Source organism: Nomascus leucogenys, chromosome 2 (assembly GCF_006542625.1).
Source record: "Nomascus leucogenys isolate Asia chromosome 2, Asia_NLE_v1, whole genome shotgun sequence".
Taxonomy (NCBI): domain Eukaryota; kingdom Metazoa; phylum Chordata; class Mammalia; order Primates; family Hylobatidae; genus Nomascus; species Nomascus leucogenys.
Window position 1 is genome coordinate 38,277,575 of NC_044382.1, and position 20,133 is coordinate 38,297,707.

Below are 20,133 nucleotides of genomic sequence, written 5' to 3' on the forward strand. Positions count from 1 at the left end.
CATCCCTTTATTTTGAACCTATGTGTGTCTCTGCACATGAGATGGGTCTCCTGAATATAGCACACTGATGGGTCTTGACTCCTTATCCAATTTGTCAGTCTGTGTCTTTTAATTGGAGCATTTAGCCCATTTACATTTAAGGTTAATATTGTTATGTGTGAATTTGATCCTGTCATTATGATGTTAGCTGGTTATTTTGCTTGTTAGTTGATGCAGTTTCTTCCTAACATCGATGGTCTTTACAATTTGGCATGTTTTTGCAGTGGCTGGTACTGGTTGCTCCTTTCCATGTTTAGTGCTTCCTTCAGGAGCTCTTTTAGGGCAGGCCTGGTGGTGACAAAATCTCTCAGCATTTGCTTGTCTGTAAAGGATTTTATTTCTCCTTCACTTACGAAGCTTAGTTTGGCTGGATATGAAATTCTGGGTAGAAAATTCTTTTCTTTAAGAATGTTGAATATTGGCCCCCACTCTCTTCTGGCTTGTAGAGTTTCTGCCGAGAAATCCGCTGTTAGTCTGATGGGTTTCCCTTTGTGGGTAACCCGACCTTTCTCTCTGGCTGCCCTTAACATTCTTTCCTTCATTTCAACTTTGGTGAATCTGATAATTATGTGTCTTGGAGTTGCTCTTCTCGAGGAGTATCTTTGTGGCGTTCTCTGTATTTCCTGAATTTGAATGCTGGCATGCCTTGCTAGGTTGGGGAGGTTCTCGTGGATAACATCCTGCAGTGTATTCCAACTTGGTTCCATTCTCCCCATCACTTTCTGGTACACCAATCAGACATAGATTTGGTCTTTTCACATAGTGCCTTATTTCTTGGAGACTTTGCTCATTTCTTTTTACCCTTTTTTCTCTAAACTTCTCCCTTCATTTCATTCATTTGATCTTCAATCACTGATACCCTTTCTTCCAGTTGATCAAATAGGCTACTGAAGCTTGTGCATTCATCATGTAGTCCTTGTGCCATGGTTTTCAGCTCCCTCAGGTCATTTAAGGACTTCTCTACACTGGTTATTCTAGCTAGCCATTCGTCTAATCTTTTTTCAAGGTTTTTAGCTTCTTTGCATTGGGTTCGAACTCCCTCCTTTAGCTCAGAGAAGTTTGATCGTCTGAAGCCTTCTTCTCTCAACTTGTTAAAGTCATTCTCCATCCAGCTTTGTTCTGTTGCTGGCAAGGAGCTGCGTTCCTTTGGAGGGGGAGAGGTGCTCTGATTTTTAGAATTTTCAGCTTTTCTGCTCTGTTTTTCCCCCATCTTTGTGGTTTTATCTACCTTTGGTCTTTGATGATGGTGACGTACAGATGGGGTTTTGGTATGGATGTCCTTTCTGTTTGTTAGTTTTCCTTCTAACAGTCAGGACCCTCAGCTGCAGGTCTGTTGGAGTTTCCTGGAGGTCCACTCTAGACCCTGTTTGCCTGGGTATCAGCAGCGGAGGATGCAGAACAGCGAATATTGCTGAACAGCAAATGTTCCTGCCTGATCGTTCCTCTGGAAGTTTCATCTCAGAGGGATACCCAGCCGTGTGAGGTGTCAGTCTGCCCCTACTGGGGGGTGCCTCCCAATTAGGCTACTCGGGGGTCAGGGACCCGCATGAGGAGGCAGTCTGTCCATTCTCAGATCTCAAACTCCATGCTGGGAGAAAGACTACTCTCTTTAAAGCTGTCAGACAGGGACATTTAAGTCTGCAGAGGTTTCTGCTGCCTTTTGTTCAGCTATGCCCTGCCCCCAGAGGTGGAGTCTATAGAGACAGGTAGGCCTCCTTGAGCAGTGGTGGACTCCACCCAGTTAGAGCTTTCTAGCCGCTTTGTTTACCTACTCAAGCCTGGCACCAATCCCCCAGACTGGCTGCCGCCTTGTAGTTCGATCTCAGACTGCTGTGCTAGCAATGAACAAGGCTCCGTGCGCGTGGGACCCTTCGAGCCAGGCGTGGGATATAATCTCCTGGTGTGCCATTTGCTCAGGTGGAAATGCAGAAATCACCTGTCTTCTGCGTCGCTCACGCTGGGAGCTATAGAATGGAGCTGTTCCTATTCGGCCATCTTGGAAACCGCTCTTTACGTAGGTCTTAACGCTTGTTGTGACACATAAGGTCAGAGGATATATTGTACTGTATTTCAAAAATGACCATAACGTTGCTAATGAAAAATAAATACTGAGTAGAAAAATAAGGTTTAGTAGTTCTTTAATTAAAGAAATAAGGCTGGGCATGGTGGCTCACACCTGTAACCCCAGCACTTTGGGAAGCTGAGGCAGGCAGATTGCTTGAGCCCAGATGTTCGAGACCACCCTGGGCAAAGGGTGAAACCATGTTCCTACAAAAAATACAAAAATTAGCCAAGATAGTGGTGTGCGCCTGCAGTCCCAGCTACTTGGGAGGCTGAGGGCAGGAGGACTGCTTCAGCATAGGAGGCAGAGGTTGCAGTGAGCCAAGATCACGCCACTGCACCCAGCCTGAATGATAGAGACCCTGTCTCAAAAACAAAAAAGAATTAAAGAAATCTTGTTAAATTTCAATATCCATCAAGACTTTTATTATACTTAACTGACTAACCCAGCCTTAATCACTTTTGATATAATGCCAAAAACAGATGACTTCACATTAAAATTTTAGTTTTACTAATACTTCAAATACATGTAAAATAAAATATTTTAACCAAATTACTGTACTGAGTTGTTTGGTAGTTGAAATACATTTCTAATTGAAAAGAAAATAAGGATTTATAAATGTCAACAGATCAAGGAACTGCTATTGTGCCTATTTCCTCTAGGCTCTCAATACATTGTTTTACTTGAATTTACTTGAATTTTTGAAGTTTTTGTTTTGTTTTGTTTTTGTTTTTTGTTTTTTTTTTTTTGAGACAGAGTCTCACTCTGTCACCCAGGCTGGAGTGCAGTGGTGTGATCTCAGCTCACTGCAACCTCCACCTCCCAGGTTCAAGTGATTCTTGTGTCTCAGCCTCCCAAGTAGCTGGGATTACAGGTGTACACTACCACGCCTGGCTAATTTTTGCATTTTAGTAGAGACGGGGTTTCACCATGTTGGCCAGGCTGGTCTTGAAGTCCTGGCCTCAAGTGATCCACCCGCCTCAGCCTCTCAAAGTGCTAGGATTACAGGCATGAGCCACCACACCCAGCCAAATTTTTGAATATTTTTTTGATAGATTCTGCTAACATATCTTGTGTACATATATTAAGAGGGGAATTCCAAAATAATAATAATAATAATAATAAATAAATAAGTAAATCTTTTCTTAAAGCCTAGGCAACACAGTGAGATGCTGTCTCTACAAAAAATTTAAAAGTTAGCTGGGCACGGTAATGTGCCCCTCTAGTCTCAGGTACTCGGGAAGCTGAGGTGAGAGGACTGCTTGAGTACAGGAGGTACAGGCTGTAATGCCATGACAGTGCCACTGCACTCTACCCTGGGCAAGAGAGTGAGAGTCTGTCTTCAAATAAAAGAGAGAGAGAGAGAAAGAGAGAGTGAGCGAGACCAACAGAAAAACCACCCAATCAACCCACGGAATCATATGATATATGAGATAGTATAAGATACAGGTGGGAGGCTTGGGAAGCTGAGGCATGAGAATCACTTGAACCTACTTGGGAGGCTGAGGCACGAGAATCACTTGAACCTGGGAGGTAGGTTGCAGTGAGCTAAGATCACACCACTGCACTGCAGCCTGGGCAACAGAGCAAGACTCTGTCTCAAAAAAAAAAAAATAGAGGTAATATGTGGCTGCTGCATTAAGCCATTATGTTTTGAGTGATTTGTTAAGCAGCATTAGTCAACAAAATAGAAATTAACATGTGTAATGATGAGCTTATTTAATCACATCTGAAAAAACGCATTTGTACTTCCAGGTAATTTTCTCGCCATTAAATCTGTCTTAAATACTTACCAGAATGCTTTGAGTTTCTTTGTATTTGCACTCTCTTTTAGATATGCATATACACATGATATATATGTGCTTACAGAAGTAGAAAAAGGATTTCTGGATTGACAGCATTAAAGGTGATTATTCTCTGTGACACAGAGAATTATATTAAAAGTATGATTCTAGATTATCCTTTAAAAAAACAGTTAAATGTTTTATAGGCTATCCATACAGTTTGAGTCAATATATTTTGAGGTCAATTTGCTATTTAAGATTTTAATATGAAACTGTAAAAACACTAGAACTATGTCTACTATCTCCAGAATTAGAGTTTTATCAATAATATCCCTAAGGCCAAATACTTTGACTGTTCTATTCCAAAAGCAGATGCATTCAAGCATCAACTTTGTTTAACTTAGCATTAAGAAATTATATAAACCCAACACCAATTAATAACCTTATTTTTTTTTTTTGAGACGGAGTGTCACTCTATTGCCCAGGCTGGAGTGCAGTGGCGCAATCTCTGCTCACTGCAACCTCCATCTCCTGGGTTCAAGTGATTCTCCTGCCTCAGCCTCCCGAGTAGCTGGGACTACAGGCGCCTGCCCCATGCCCAGCTAATTTTTGTAGTTTTAGTAGAGACGGGGTTTCACCATACCGGCCAGGCTGGTCTCGAACTCCTGACCACGTGATCCGCCCGACTTGGCCTCCCAAAGTGCTGGGATTATAGGTGTGAGCCACTGCATCTGGCAATTAATCACTCTTAAAGGCTTAAACACATACGACCTTTTCTTCCCATAAAATCTCAAGTGAGTATAATTTAAAATTACCATGCAGGCCTCCATTAAGGCAGTGTGCATCTCATCTGTTTTGTGCTCTTGATCTGCACCAGCTTCAAGTAGAAAGCGAACCATATCCAAATGGCCTTGAGAAAAGGAACAAAAATTTTCAAAGAATTGACTATAGTTTAATACTTAAATATTGAAGTATGGAATCTTTTTCTTCAGATATCTATACAAGAATTTGATAACTTATTTTGCATTCAATAAATAAATCAGTAACAGTTTTACAAAGCCCATTCAAAGCAATATACAGGCTTTTTTCAAGGTCTTATTATCTAGGCTTTAAAGACTGAATTAGTCCAAGGCACATAATTCAAGTTAAGTAATAATGCTTTTACCTTGGTTGAATATACACAAATTATTTATCTAACCAAAACACTGAGATCAAATAGAAAGCCAAGTAAAGTATCTTTGGATCATATATTCCAGAAAAACAGCTTTAAAATAACCATAAACCCACTATGGCAATAAGCAGGCACAGAAAACTCCATTTAAAATACTTCCAATCCTCTTGATACAGTGAATATATAAAAAGCCTTGATAGTCAATAAGAAAATGACAAACACTCCAGAAGAATGGGTGACAGATATGAAATGATAATTCAACAAAGAAATGCAAGTGAATATTAAACTGATGAAAACAGTATTAAACCTTCCTATTAAAGAAATGCAAATTAAAACAAGACACCATTTTTTTACTATCAAAATAGCAAATATTAAAAAGAATGATAATACCCAGTGTTGGTGAGGGTGTAGGGTAGGGCAAAGGGCACTCTCAAACATTGTTGGTGGGAGTATAAATTGGTTGAACCTTTCTAGAAGGCAATTTGGCAATATGTAGCAAAACCCTTAAAAATGTCCACACCCTTTGACCCAGCAATTCCACTTCCAGGAATTTATCCTAAGGAAATAATCAGAGATTACACAAAAATGTCTGCACAAGGATGTTATCAGTGTTTTTAATAATAGTGAAAACCTGGGAACAATTTAAGTGTCCAACAATAGGCAATTATGGTGCATCTATTTGATGTATTTGGCAGAGACTGCTAGTTTCCTATCTAATATCCATTCTCTTATTCTTTCTCACTTTAAGAGACAAGGTCTCTGTTGGCCAGGCTATAGTCCAGTGGCATGATCATAGCTCACTGCAGCCTCAAACTCCAAGGCTCAAGGGATCCATCCACCTCAGCTGCCCGAGTAGCTAGGACTGATCTAGGCCTTAAGAGATCCTCCTGCCTCAGCCTCCCAAAGTGCTGGGATTATAGGTGTGAGCTACTGCACTCAGCATTCTCTAATTCTTTTTTAATAATAGAACTCCAGTTTCATCTGGGCAGCAACATATGACTAGAAGACTATGTTTCTCTGCCCCTCTTGCAGCTACGTGTAGCCAATGAGATGTAAGTGGTAGTTATAAGGCCGTACACCTAGGAAGACTCTTTAAAGTGAGCTTACTAAATAAATTGAGAGGCACTCCTTATATTGCCCTTAACGTCTTTCCTAGAATGTGAACTGCTGGGGTCCTAGCTATCATCTTGGTTTTAGGTTTATTATAACCTTGAGGATACAAACCACATACTAGGATAATAGAGCAGAAAAATAGAATTATGAGCTCTTGATGACAACGGAACTGCCATACTAGCCCTAAACGGCTTACCCTTGAGTTTCTCTCTTGCTCAAATCATTAATCTAGATTTTGTGACACATGCAACCAATCTTAATCCTAAATGAAATAGTGAAATAGTACATAATCATCAAAAGTTACATTGTAAGAATATTTATTGAGGCCAGGCACGGTGGCTTACACCTGTAATCCTAACACTTTTGGAGTCTAAGGTAGGAAGATCACTTGAGGCCTGGAGGTTGAGACCCGCCTGGGCAACATAGTGAGACCCCCATCTCTACAAAAAAATAAAAATAAAATTAGCTGGGTATGGTGGCTTGAGTCTGTAATCCTAGCTATTCAGGAGGCTGAGGCAGGAGGATCGCTTGAACCCAGGAGTTTGAGGCTGCAGTGAGCTATGATAGTGCCACTGCACTCCATCCTGGGTGATAGAGCAAAACCCTGTCTCTAAAAATAATAAAAAATAGGCCAGGCACGGTGGCTCACGCCTATAATCCCAGCACTTTAGGAGGCCAAGGCAGGTGGATCATTTGAGGTCAGGAGACCAGACTGACCAATATGATGAAACCCTGTCTCTACTAAAAATACAAAAATTAGCCAGACGTGGTGGCATGCACCTGTAATACCAGCTACTAGGGAGGCTGAGACAGGAGAATCACTTGAACCCGGGAGGCGGAAGTTTCAGTGAGCCGAGATCGCGCCATTGCACTCCAGCCTGGGCAAAAAGAGTGAAACTCCGTCTCAAAAAAATAATGATAATAAATGAAAAATAAAAAATAAAGAACATTTATTGAGATGAAAAATGTCCATGATACACTGCTAAGTAAAATAAGTAGATTATAAAACTGTTAGAGTATAACTAATTTGTTTAAAAAATATATATATATGTTTGTATATAAACATACTTAAAAACAAACTGGAAATGTATACACCAAAATATTGTATACATGCTTTTTTATCTTTAGATGGTAGGATTACATGTCATTTTAAAATTTCTTTTCTTTAGCTGGGTGTGGTGGCTCACGCCTGTAATCCCAGCACTTTGGGAGGTTTGGGAGGCTGAGGCAGGAGGATCACTTGAGGTCAGGAGTTCAAGACCAGCCTGGCCAACATAGTGAAACCCTATCTCTACTAAAAATACAAAAATTAGCCAGGCATGGTGGTGCATGCCTGTAGTCCCAGCTACTTGGGAGGCTGAGGCATGAGAATCACTTGAGCCTGGGAGGCAGAGGTTGCAGTGGGCTGAGATCACGCCACTGTACCCCAGCCTGGGTGACAGAGCGACATTCTGTCTAAAAAAAAAAAATTTATTTTCTTTGTGTTACTCTGTGTTTTTCAGGTTTTCAGTATTGTGTGTATTATTAACTTTGGCATGTACTATTTTTTAAATAAACATTGGAAAAATCATATAAAACAAAAGTTATTAAATAATGGAAATCCTCTAAATCTAAGCTAAGTAGTTGGGTTAACTTCACAGTTAACCCAATAAATCTGAATTAAAATAATAAACATATGCTAGAAAACTATATTGTAGGCGATATAGACTAAAATAGACTTTCTATATAATTTCTTATAAACTAGATAATTTTACAGCACAGGGAAAACATAAGCAATATAAAGTAAACTCAAATACTCAATACTCAAATAATCAAAGTGGTTATGAAAAACATTATAAATATTCATACATATATTAAGTACCTTTGTAGCATGCAAGTGTAAGAGCACTTTCTTTGAATTCATTAGAATGAGTGTTGATGCCTGCACCATGATCTAAAAGAACTCTTGCAACTTCCACATGACCTGCACTGGCTGCTTCCATTAAGGGAGTATGTCCATTTTCATTATGATCTTCTATATTTGCACCTTCATTAAGGAGCACTTTTACAATGTCAACAAATCCTCCAGCACACGCGTAAGTTAGTGCGGTGTTTCCTAAAAAGAAGAAAAAGAAATATAATACATGAGCAGAATATATATTTAATAAATAAAAATGAATAAAAGATTTAAAAAGAAAAACATAATAATAAAAAGAAATATAAAATCATGACAGAACAGATGCAATTATGATTATGCTAATGCTCTAGGTATACCTCTTCAATTCCCTTACACAAATCACTACAACTATTATCTCAACTTTTTTTCGTTATCATCGGTTAGAAGCATCACCTTAATTTTCTTTTCTTTTTCTTTGAGACAGAGTGTCATTCTGTTGCCAAGGCTGGAGTGCAATGGCACAGTCTTGGCTCACTGCCACCTCCGCTTCCCAGCTTCAAGTGATTCTCCTGCCTCAGCCTCCCGAGTAGCTGGGATTACAGGTGCCCACCACCATGCCCCGCTAATTTTGTATTTTTAGGAGAGACAGGGTTTCACCATGTTGGCAGGCTGGTCTCAAACTCCTGACGTCAGGTAATCCACCCGCCTCGGCCTCCCAAAGTGCTGGGATTACAGGCGTAATCTGCCAATTATGCCAGTTATACCAATTACACCACGCCCAGCCAATTTTCTTACTAACTAAAAGATTTTCTGGCCAGGTACAATGGCTCACACCTGTAATCCCAGCACTTTGGGAGGCCAAGGTGGGAGGATTGCTTGAACCCAGGGAGTTTGAGACCAGCCTGAACAACACAGTATCTCTACTAAAAAAAAACTGAGCCAGGCATGGTGGCATACCCCTGTAGTCCCTGCTCCTCTAGAGGCAGGAGGTGGGAGGATCACTTGAGCCCAATACAAAAGACTTTCTGGAAAGCCCAATACAAAAGACTATATGTTATAAAGATCTGAACAATATAAAAAGGCCAGAAAAGCAAATCTATAGAGACAGAAAGTAGATTAATAGTTGTCTGAGAAACTGAGGTGACTCCAAATAGGCATAGAGATCTTTCTGTGGTGATGGGAATATTCTACAATTAGATTGTACTGATGATTGTACAACTCTATAAATTTACTAAAAATCATTATTGTATACTTAAATCAAGTGAATTTTATGGTATATGAATTATATCTCAATAAAACTGGGATTTTTTGTTTGTTTTTTAAAAAGCAGCAGTACCTACAAAATTTAAGTAGGATTTCTAAAGGCAGAAACGGACATCTGGCATCAAACAAAATGCATTAAGTAAAAGCAGGTGACTAGAATAGTGACCATATCCCCTCACAGAGCTGCAATACAGAGCTATGGTTTATCATCCCTGGTCTCTCCTGAGACTGACTGCTTTGGAGTACAGAAGGAAGACTTCTGGGAACCTGTATTTTTAACAAGCTCTCTTAAGTGATTCTGACATGCAGGCAGTAGGTGCAACTTACTGAACAAAATGAATGAATTAATTAAAATATGAACTTGACTAGAAATTATTGGTGAGAAGATGATGCAATTTCCTTCTGGAAACCTCTATCTTCCCAATGAAGTATGAGTTAAGGAAATCAGTGGAAGCGAGGAGGGCTATCTGTGGGGTTTGAGAAGAATGCCTGAAATGGCCACATGGAGAGTGTACGGAGGAGCCCATCTAACAGCATGTGCTTACTGCATGGTATATAATAATCCCTTCCTTCTACATAGTGTATCTATTTCACCTAAAAAAAAAAAAAAGAAGAAGAAGGGGGGACTTCATCTCAGCCAAGCCCTTTTCTCTCTCAAAATGTTCACCTACTTTTTAAAAATAAAGGTACTGAGAACAATATGGTGGTTTTCAAACTGTCTTCCAAGAACATTAGAATCCCCCCTTCCAAGAAGTTCCTCAGCATAGAAGAAGATGGGGAGACCTAGGTTCCAGAAATTAAAGCCCCCAACTATCTCTACTTTAGATCAACTCCTCTTTTATCTGTGTAATATTATATCTGTGCTTCCATATACTCTTTGGCTTAAAGTTAGAGTTATTTGACAGAAAACAACCTTAAAAACCACTGAATTTGATGATCACCAAGAATCCTCAAGGAGAAATTTAAAACTTCCTTGATGGCAGCATCCTCTTAGTTTTGAGTATTTTTCTTTTCTTTTTTTTTTTTTTTTTTTGAGACGGAGTCTCGCTCTGTCGCCCAGGCTGGAGTTCAGTGGCACGATCTCGGCTCACTGCAAGCTCCGCCTCCTGGGTTCATGCCATTCTCCTGCCTCAGCCTCCCGAGTAGCTGGGACTACAGTCACCTGCCACCACGCCTAGCTAATTTTTTTGTATTTTTAGTAGAGACGGGTTTCACCATGTTAGCCAGGATAGTCTCGATCTCCTGACCTCGTGATCTTCCCACCTCAGCCTCCCAAAGTGCTGGGATTACAGGCGTGAGCCACCACGCCCGGCCTTTTTTTTGAGTATTTTTCAAAGGAGTGTGTATATAGCATAATGCTGCTAACCAGAACAAAGCAATTGATCTTATCATCTTAATTTAACAACTTTTGCTATAGTTCACAACCAATTAATGCCCTCTGCCCCTAAAATATGTGGTATATCAATTCAAGGAAATATTATGCAACCTTTAAAAAAGTTTGTTAAGAAATTAATAAAATAGGCCTGGAGCGATTGCTCATGCCTGTAATCCCAGCACTTTGGGAGGCTGAGGTGGGAGGATCACGAGGTCAGGAGATCGAGACCACCCTGGCTAACACAGTGAAACCCTGTCTCTACTAAAAATACAAAAAATTAGCCGGGCATGGTGGCGGGCACCTGTAGTCCCAGCTACTAGGGAGGCTGAGGCAGAAGAATGGCGTGAACCCAGAAGGCGGAGCTTGCAGTGAGCCAAGATTGCGCCATTGCACTCCAGTCTGGGCAACGGTGCGAGACTCCATCTCAAAAAAAAAAAAAAAAAAAAGTTAATAAAATAGAAAATAAGTGAGGTCAAACAAAATTGCACATCGGGTATAATTTCAACTACATAATTTTATACATCAAAAATACTGGAAGGAACTGAACTAACACAGTAATAGCAGTGACTTCTGTGCCCCAGAGTTTATGGGAGAGTAATCTTTTATTCTTCCTACTTCTCTGCATTTCTCAAATGTTCTTACAATGAGCATATATTATTTTCATAATCAGATAAAAAATTAAGTAAATCAATCTGGTGGTTCACCAACATCCTCTACCATTAACTGTTTTCTTTTATGTAAATGTAAGAGATATTTTCTGTATTTAATTAATACAGGGAGCCACTTTCAAGGGTTCCAACTATAGTATGCACAAAGCTGCTCAGTTCAAATAAATGATGGGCGAGGGATTTAGGTTGCACACTCCTATGAGACAACTGACTATCTGAGGTGAAACAGTTTCATCCCGAAAACATCCCCTCCTCCCTCCCCCATGTGTGGAAAAATTGTCTTCCAATTGTCTCTGATGTCAAAAAGGTTGGGGACTGTTGCTATACAAGAATATCTCAGCCAGGCTTGGTGGCTCACGTCTGTAATCCCAGCACTTTGGGAGGCTGAGGCGGGCAGATCACATGAGATCAGGAGTTCAAGACCAGCCTGGCCAACATGGTGAAACCCCATCTCTACTAAAAAAGTACAAAAAATTAGCCGGGAGTGGTGGTACTCGTCTGTAATCCCAGCTACTTGGGAAACTGAGGCGGGAGAATCTCTTGAACCTGGGAGGTGGAGGTTGCAGTGAGCCAAGATTGTGCCACTGCACTCCAGCCTGGGTGACAGAGCGAGACTCCATCTCAAAAAAAAAAAAAGAAAAAAAGAATATCTTATTAGTAAATGTATTCAGCAAACTCAACATGTAAAACCCTACAGGGTAAACACTCAGGTTTATCTATAATCTAAAGAGTATTGTATTGAAGATAAAGAATTATAAGAAATACAGTTTATAATTTTGCCTCCATATATATTACATACATAAGGTATATGACATGTTGTTATATACCTTATACATATATATAGTAAAATGGTTACTACAGACGCCATTTTTTCTATATATATGTCTATAAAATAGACACATATAGTAAAATGGTTACTATAGAACAAATTAACATATTTTTCTCACATAGTTACCCAATTTTGCCCCCTGTGGCAAGAGCAGCATAATCTACTCATTTAGCAAAAAATCCTGAATACACTATTATTAATTATAGTCTTCATGTTGTACGTCACTTTTTGACTTGTTCATTCTACATATTTGCTACTTTGTATCCTTTTACCTACTTCTCCCATGTCTTCGCCCCACCCCTGGCCCTGTAACCAATGTCTTATCTCTATATATTTAACCCTTTTTGTAAATTTTCAATATTCCACATGTGAGATCATGCATACATATGTCCATAAGACTGTGGGGGAAAAAAAAAGTGAGATCATGCAATACTTTTCTTTCTGTGTCTGGCTTATTCCACTTAGCATAATGTCCTTCAGGTCCATCCATGCTGTGGCAAATGGCAGGATCTCCTCCGTTTTTTAAGTCTGAATAATATTCCATTATGTTCATACCACAAAAACTCAATCTTGACTAGAGGAGAATCTAAGTGTGTTTTAAAGACTTTTGAGGATGTCAAATTAATTTGTATTTTACTCAAAGATTCTACACAAGGGCTAAGATTTTTCTGTAGGTTTATACTGGTTTTCCTCAGAAATCTAATTTTTCTGTCTCTCAGGTAACAATTATGTCAATTTTTTCTCCCAATTAATACATCATTTTCTACATACCTGTTGCAGACTGGGAGTTGACATCAGCATCATGAAGAAGTAATAATTTCACAATATCTAAGTAACCTCCACTGGAAGCTGCCATCAGGGGAGTTATGTCTCCTTTATTCCCTCGATCTTCAACATTAGCATGCATAGCAAGCAATACCTTTAAAACACATATACGCACAGAGAAATTGTTAATTCTTACTATTCAATAGTATTTCTAGAGAATATACTGAATCTCTGAAGATATTCTTCTAGAATAGGGGTGGGGAAAAATCAATAATGACCTTTTGAAAAAATTATGCCAATACTCACTGCTTAACATGCCAAGTTACATATTTTACAATATCATTACATATTAATATTTAAATAAAGTACGCAATCATATTAGCCATCCTATTATAAAATGTGATGGCTCTTGTCAAAGAATGTTATGCTTGAGGTTATCTAGCTAAAGAATAGCAAAAATATACTCACAAGACAGAAACTGGTAAAAACATGGTTAATTCCCAGTACTGTTCTAACATAGAAGGAAAAAAAATTAAAAGAATTGGGGTAACCTGAATGTGATGAAAATAATGACTACTTTCAATTATAATTGTATATTATTTCAAAGGACAAATTTAAAATTATTATTATATCTATTTGTTCCTTATTCATTAGGATTAGCTTTGAGTAAGTGGCAAAAAAATGGATCATTCTCAGTTGCACGTACAGGCAACAAAATAAACTGTGTATCTGTTTCTACTTTACCTACTACCAAAAAGGGAAGGGGGATGGGGGAAGAGAAGACTCTGGCCTCTAATTATAATCTATCTTATAAGTGACAAAAATAAATAAAACATCAAAACCCTTCCACAATTTTAATCACTAAAGATTATTTCTGCTTACTTGTGCTAATTCATAATACCCTGCTGAACAAGCCAAACACAGCAGGCTTTCTCCTTCTTCTGTATGTTCATTTACACTTCTGCCTTCATCTAGCAATTTACGAACAGCATTAACATCCCCATCTGAACAAGCTTCTGCTAGACTGCGACTGGAAACAAAACCATTCAACAATTAACCAAAACAAAAAGACTCAGGGGTCCTGTGATAAATTATATTAAATATAAATAGTCACACAAAGAAAAATGTTAATGCAGTAAGAGAAAAAATTATACGAACATATTACTTGCTGAGCATTTTGTCTGCAACTTCAATTATTCATGTTTATCAACCAAGCCAGAAAGCCAGTGAGTGAATTTGAAACCAGCTGTCATTTTTATCTTTTAAAATCTCCTAACATATTACAACAAATTTTAAATAAAGTTTTTTAAAGCATTAGACCAAGCATGTCCAACCCGTGGCCCAGGACAGCTTTGAAAGCAGCCCAACACAAATTTTTGTAAACTTTCTTAAAACATTATGAAATTTTTTTGCAATTTTTTTTTTTCTTTTCACTCATCAGCTATCATTAGTGTTTGTATTTTGTTTTGTTTTGTTTTTGAGACAGAGTCTCACTCTGTTGCCCAGGCTGGAATGCAGTGGCACAATCTTGGCTCACTGCAACCTCCACCTCCCAGGTTCAAGTAGTTCTTGTGTCTTAGCCTCTCAAGTAGCTGGGATTACAGATGTGTGCCACCACACCTGGCTAATTTTTGAATTTTTAGGAGAGATGAGTTTTCACCATGTTGTCCAGGCTGGTCTTGAACTCCTGGCCTCAAGTGATCCACCCACCTTGGCCTCCCAAAGTGCTTGGTTACAGACATAAGCCACCATGCCTGGCCTCTAGTGTTTGTATTTTATGTGTGGCCCAAGACAATTCTTCTTCCAATGTAGCCCAGGGAACCCAAAATGTGGACACCCCTGTATTAGATGCACAAGTTTTTAAACTCTACTTGTATAATGATTCCCAAAGATATTTTGGGATATAATCCTATGGCTGAAATTTTTACTTGTAACAGTGAAGGCGAAAACCTAAAAAAACTATTTTACCACAGAATGACTAACTAGACCACCGAGTCTCAAACTTTAATGTGTACGACTTACTCATATTTCTTGTTAAAATGCAGATTCTGATTCAGTAGATATGGAGTAGTGCCCGGGATTCTGCACTTCTCACAAGCTCTGAGGTGATGCTGATACTGCTAGTCCATGGACCATATTTGAGTAGCAAGCAACTAGACTACTGCATTAGTAACTCGTTTCATGTATTAGTACTCAAGCAATCAGTTTAGCATTTACTATAATAACTTTTAGAATAAGTAACTTCCTTATAACTGGAAAACAGATCTTATTCAGTTTGGATTTCTCAGAGACTCTAGTGTAATACATTCCACAAGAATGCTCAACGAATAAGAGCTGAATGAAGAAACAAAAATATCCATTTGTATAGCTACATAATACATATACATTTATATATCCACTTAAAATGTAATATCCATTTAGCTAAAGTTTATAAGCTCCACCAAAAAATATATTTTACCAAAATTGGCTACTTCCCCAAAATCTATTCAAGAAAATGTCTAATATCCAAAAGTCATTAAACACATACGTGTCCACTTGTCCTGCATTGTGGCTGTTTTCTGCTTTCATCCGTGTCAGTGCAGCAGCAGCTTCATCCAGTGCACAACTAACTGAGGATGTCAGTCTCCGGAGTACCTCGGGATCTGCAAAAGCTTTACCATCAGCAGTTGACAATTTGCCAATTCCTTCAGTGTGCATCAATCAATCAGGTAGTGCAGAACAAAAAAAAAAGTATAAAAGTGCAAATTGTAATTATATTTCTAAACACTATTACCTAGGAAAAAGAAATGGTATAGAATCCATGGGTTAGGTTGACAGAAGATAGGTTCATCATTTCAATTCTGCCACTAATGTCAAAAGGCCATGGCATAACCACCTATGTTTTAGTCTTTCTACCTTTACAATGCACATAATATTAATTTGTCCTCTACCTAATCCACATGTAACTTCATATGATGCTGTCTATCAAACAAATGAGATTTCTTTCAAAATACATAGTCACACCATAAGATCTCTAGTACAGGATATCTGTCTTTACTATTTTCAGTAGTATCTTCAGAGGGGAGACAGTCTGTAATATTATAACAAACAATTCAATTGTTTCTTCCTTTGGTCACAACCATCTTCTGGGGCAACATTTTAAATTAAATTCATTCTTACAAATAAAATTAAAATTAAAAAATTATATACACAACACCCAACGAATTTATATCATCATTTATAAACAGCTACCACACAATCTACTAATGATATAACATGAATGCAAACTAAAATGGTGAGGTATTTTTCATTTATGAAACTGACAAAACAATGTCTGAGCACAGGCCCTCTCAAAAATTGTTGATTTTTGAGTGAATAAAGAAATAAATACAGACACAAACTTGAGGAACTAATTTAATAATAGTTGTCAAAATTTTATTTTACTTATTTTTTGAGACGGAGTCTTGCTCTGTCACCCAGACTGAAGTGCAGTGGCACGATCCCGACTCACCGCAACCTCCGCCTCCTGGATTCAAGCGATTCTCCTGCCTCAGCCTCTCGAGTAGCTGGGATTACAGGTGTGCACCACCACACCCAGTTAATTTTTGTACTTTTTTTTAGTAAAGACGAGGTTTCACCATGTTGGCCAGGCTGGTCTCGAACTCCTGACCTCAAGTGATCCACCTGCCTCGGCCTCCCGAAGTGCTGGGATTACAGGCATGAGCCATGGCGCCCAGCCAGTTGTCAAAATTTTAAATGCAAATGTATTCTTACCCATTGATAACACTTTCTAAAAATCTGTCCTAAAGAGATACTTGCACAAGTAAGAAAAGTTACAGATATATAAGGCTATAAACGATAGCATTATTTGTGATATTGAAAAACTGTATATAAGCTAAAATTGGTAAAATTAATTATGGTTCATCCAAGCAACAGAATATTATGGTACCCTTCAATAAAAGGAGAAAGATCAACATAAACTGTCATGGAAGGATACCCACAATAAATTATATGGGGAAAAAAAGTTGTATTTTGTGTATTATTCCTACTTCATTTTTAACAATCATGTATGTTCAAACATATACATGTATTTATATTATCATAAGGAGAAAAGTCTAGAAGTATATGTAAACCTTGACAGAAAATGGGAAGGTTTCGTTATCTACTTATTTCACATTGCTTTAGCTATTTTATAATATGTATTACATATAAAAAAATTAGCTATTTAAAATCAAGTTAAACATAGATTAAAGTGAATACACAAGTAATCAACATGCAGCTCCCTAAATCAGTACAGATAAAGAAATCATAAACTGATTAACTAAATTTATCTCCCACATTTTTATTTTATAATGGCTAACAGGTAAGTTTTCCTTGATAACTAACTGATTATCTTTTTTTTTTTTTTTTTTTTCAGACGGAGTCTCGCTCTGTTGCCCAGGATGGAGTGCTATGGCGTGATCTTGGCTCACTGCAACCTCCCCCTCTAGGGTTCAAGCAATTCTCCTGCCTCAGTTGCCCGAGTAGCTGGGACTACAGGCGCACACCACCACACCCGGCTAATTTTTTTCTATTTTAGTAGAGATAGGGTTTCACCATGTTGCCCACGTTGGTCTTGAACTCTGAGCTCCGGCAATCCGCCTGCCTCGGCCTCCCAAAGTGCTGGGATTACAGGCATGAGCCACTGCGCCCGGACACTGATTATCTTTTTTTTTTTTGAGACGGAGTCTCGCTGTGTCCCCCAGGCTGGAATGCAGTGGCGCGATCTCAGCTCACTGCAAGCTCTGCCTCCTGGGTTCACGCCATTCTCCTGCCTCAGCCTCCCGAGTAGCTGGGACTACAGGCGCCCGCCAACACGCCCGGCTAATTTTTTGTATTTTTAGTAAAAACGGGGTTTCACCGTGTTAGCCAAGATGGTCTCAATCTCCTGACCTCGTGATCCACCCGTCTCGGCCTCCCAAAGTGCTGGGATTACAGGTGTGAGCCACTGCACCCAGCCCTGATTATCTTAATACCTTAAAAATATATGAATTGAGCCCAGAAATACAAAATGTGAACATTTTCTTTAGGAGATAAAAAGTAAAATAAATCTTAGAGATTTTAAATTTTGTATAATGTTATAGAATTTTGGGATAATCTCATGTAACTGTAAAGAGATCTATCTAGACTTTTAAAGATATGAAAAAGATAAAACAAAAAATAAAGTACCTGCTGCTTCTAGCAACGCTTCTAGTCGTGCCTGTGTCTCTGGATCCACAGTGCGTAAGTCTGCTCCTTCTGAAGTACTTGATAAGAATATCTCTGATGTTGTTTTAAGCACTGGGTTATCCAGATCTTCTTGGTCCAAAATAAATGATTCAACCTGTTAATGAAATAAAGATGCAATATCTATGAAACTGATATCAATATGATTAGAATAACTACAATTTAAGGTAATATGACTTCTTAATTAGAACTTAAATATAAGCAGAAAAATTATTATAGAAACAAGGGATTATGGGAATGGACTTTGAAGGACATTGTGACTGTTTACCTTCAGACATGACTACAGGTATAACACACATACACTAAAGTTTCCTCAAGAGCATTGTATCTTCTGTGACTAATACAGAGCATGAAAAGCAATATTAAGGCCAGTCACAGTGGCCCACGCCTGTGATCCTAGCAGTTTGGGAGGGCCAGACGGGCAGACCGCTTGAGCTCAGGAGTTTAAGACCAGCCTGGGCAACAAGGTGAAACCCTGTATCTATTAAAAAAAAAAAAAATTAATACTAAAAAAAGAAAAGGAGGGGCTGGGCGCAGTGGCTCACACCTGTAATCCTAGCACTTTGGAAGGCTGAGGCAGGGGGATTACCTGGGGTCAAGAGTTTGAGACCATCCTGGCCAACATGGTGAAACCTCATTTCTACTAAAAATATAAAAATTAGCTGGGCATGGTGGGGGGTGCCTGTAATCCCAGCTACTCAGGAGGCTGAGGCAGGAGAATCGCTTGAACCCAGGAGAAGATGCAGGTTGCTGTGAGCCGAGATCGTGCCATTGCACTTCAGCCTGGGCAACACAGCAAAAACTCCATCTCAAAAAAAAAATAAAAGCATTTACTTTTTATTGAAACAAGTACATGAACATAACCCTGAGAAAATCTATATAGACTAGATAGAATAGAAAAACAACAATAACAACAACAACAAAACACTTGATAGCATAGATAGGTCATTAAGAGAAAAGTTTTCCTCTTTTCAAAATAATTTATTCAATTCTGACTCTGAAATAAGGGAAAATAAAAACTAACCCACTGATACCTGGAGTCCTTTAGACACGAACACTCCATGAGGTTAAAAACTGTACTTTGTTTACAGTGCTATACTTTGGGCCTACAAATACCTGGCACATAGTATGAATTTAATACATACTTGTTGAAATGAATGAATGGTATAAGCAAAAATCAACTTACAAAAATAAACATGTAACCCTCCAATTTCAAATAAAATTAATTCAAAATGAATTTTCTTAAATAAAATATATACAACCCTTCTGGGAAGCAATTTGGAAATGTGTATCAAAATACCTTAAAAAGCTCACTAAAAAATTATCTGAAAGCCAGACAAAAATTAATGTGCAAGGATGTTCACTGCAGCATTAACTGAAATTCCAAAAATGAGGAAAAATTATAATACAGAATTTGGGAAATACATGTTGTACATTTACATGATGGACTACTATGCAGTCATTAAAAACAAAAGCTGTGAGAAGAAATAAAAAATTTTAAAAAAAGTTTTTGAAGCATATTTAATGGCATATGAGAATATTCATAAAATTAAGTAAAATGCACAAGATTCAAAACAGTATGATTCTTATTTTGCTAAATGTATATGTGTATATATGTAAATATGAACACGAGTACTCGAGTAATATGTAATATGTATATTATTTACATAATATATATAATGTATATAATATACATATATACGTATATACGTATAACATGTATGGCATACATGTAATTTGTATAATATATGGATTATATATATACTATATATATTACTGTAATATGCAAATATGTATAGCCAGGAAAAGTTAACATATTTGTAGATAGAGAAAAGCATCAGGAACAGAAAGATTACGTACTTCTTCAAGGTCACACAGCTAACAAATAAAAAAAATAAGGTTTCAAACTCAGGCCACATACCTACAGAGTCCATGCTTTTAACC

At 38.2% G+C, this 20,133-nt stretch overlaps 1 protein-coding gene across 13 annotated transcripts in view; it reads right to left on the reverse strand.

Annotated features, from left to right (window-relative positions):
* Nucleotides 1-20,133, reverse strand: part of LOC100601055 (ankyrin repeat and KH domain-containing protein 1) — a 141,987-nt gene that overhangs the window by 90,935 nt on the left and 30,919 nt on the right. For 12 of the 13 annotated variants that reach the window (XM_030828062.1, XM_030828016.1, XM_030828056.1 and 9 more), the window contains exons 2-7: nucleotides 18,133-18,286; nucleotides 15,473-15,629; nucleotides 13,828-13,975; nucleotides 12,952-13,099; nucleotides 8,031-8,264; nucleotides 4,701-4,795 (exon numbers count right to left, since the gene is read on the reverse strand). In XM_030828062.1, the coding sequence (XP_030683922.1) occupies nucleotides 4,701-4,795; nucleotides 8,031-8,264; nucleotides 12,952-13,099; nucleotides 13,828-13,975; nucleotides 15,473-15,629; nucleotides 18,133-18,286 (936 nt within the window). The remainder of the gene's footprint in view (nucleotides 1-4,700; nucleotides 4,796-8,030; nucleotides 8,265-12,951; nucleotides 13,100-13,827; nucleotides 13,976-15,472; nucleotides 15,630-18,132; nucleotides 18,287-20,133) is intronic. The other variant, XM_030828002.1, reaches the window with a different exon arrangement.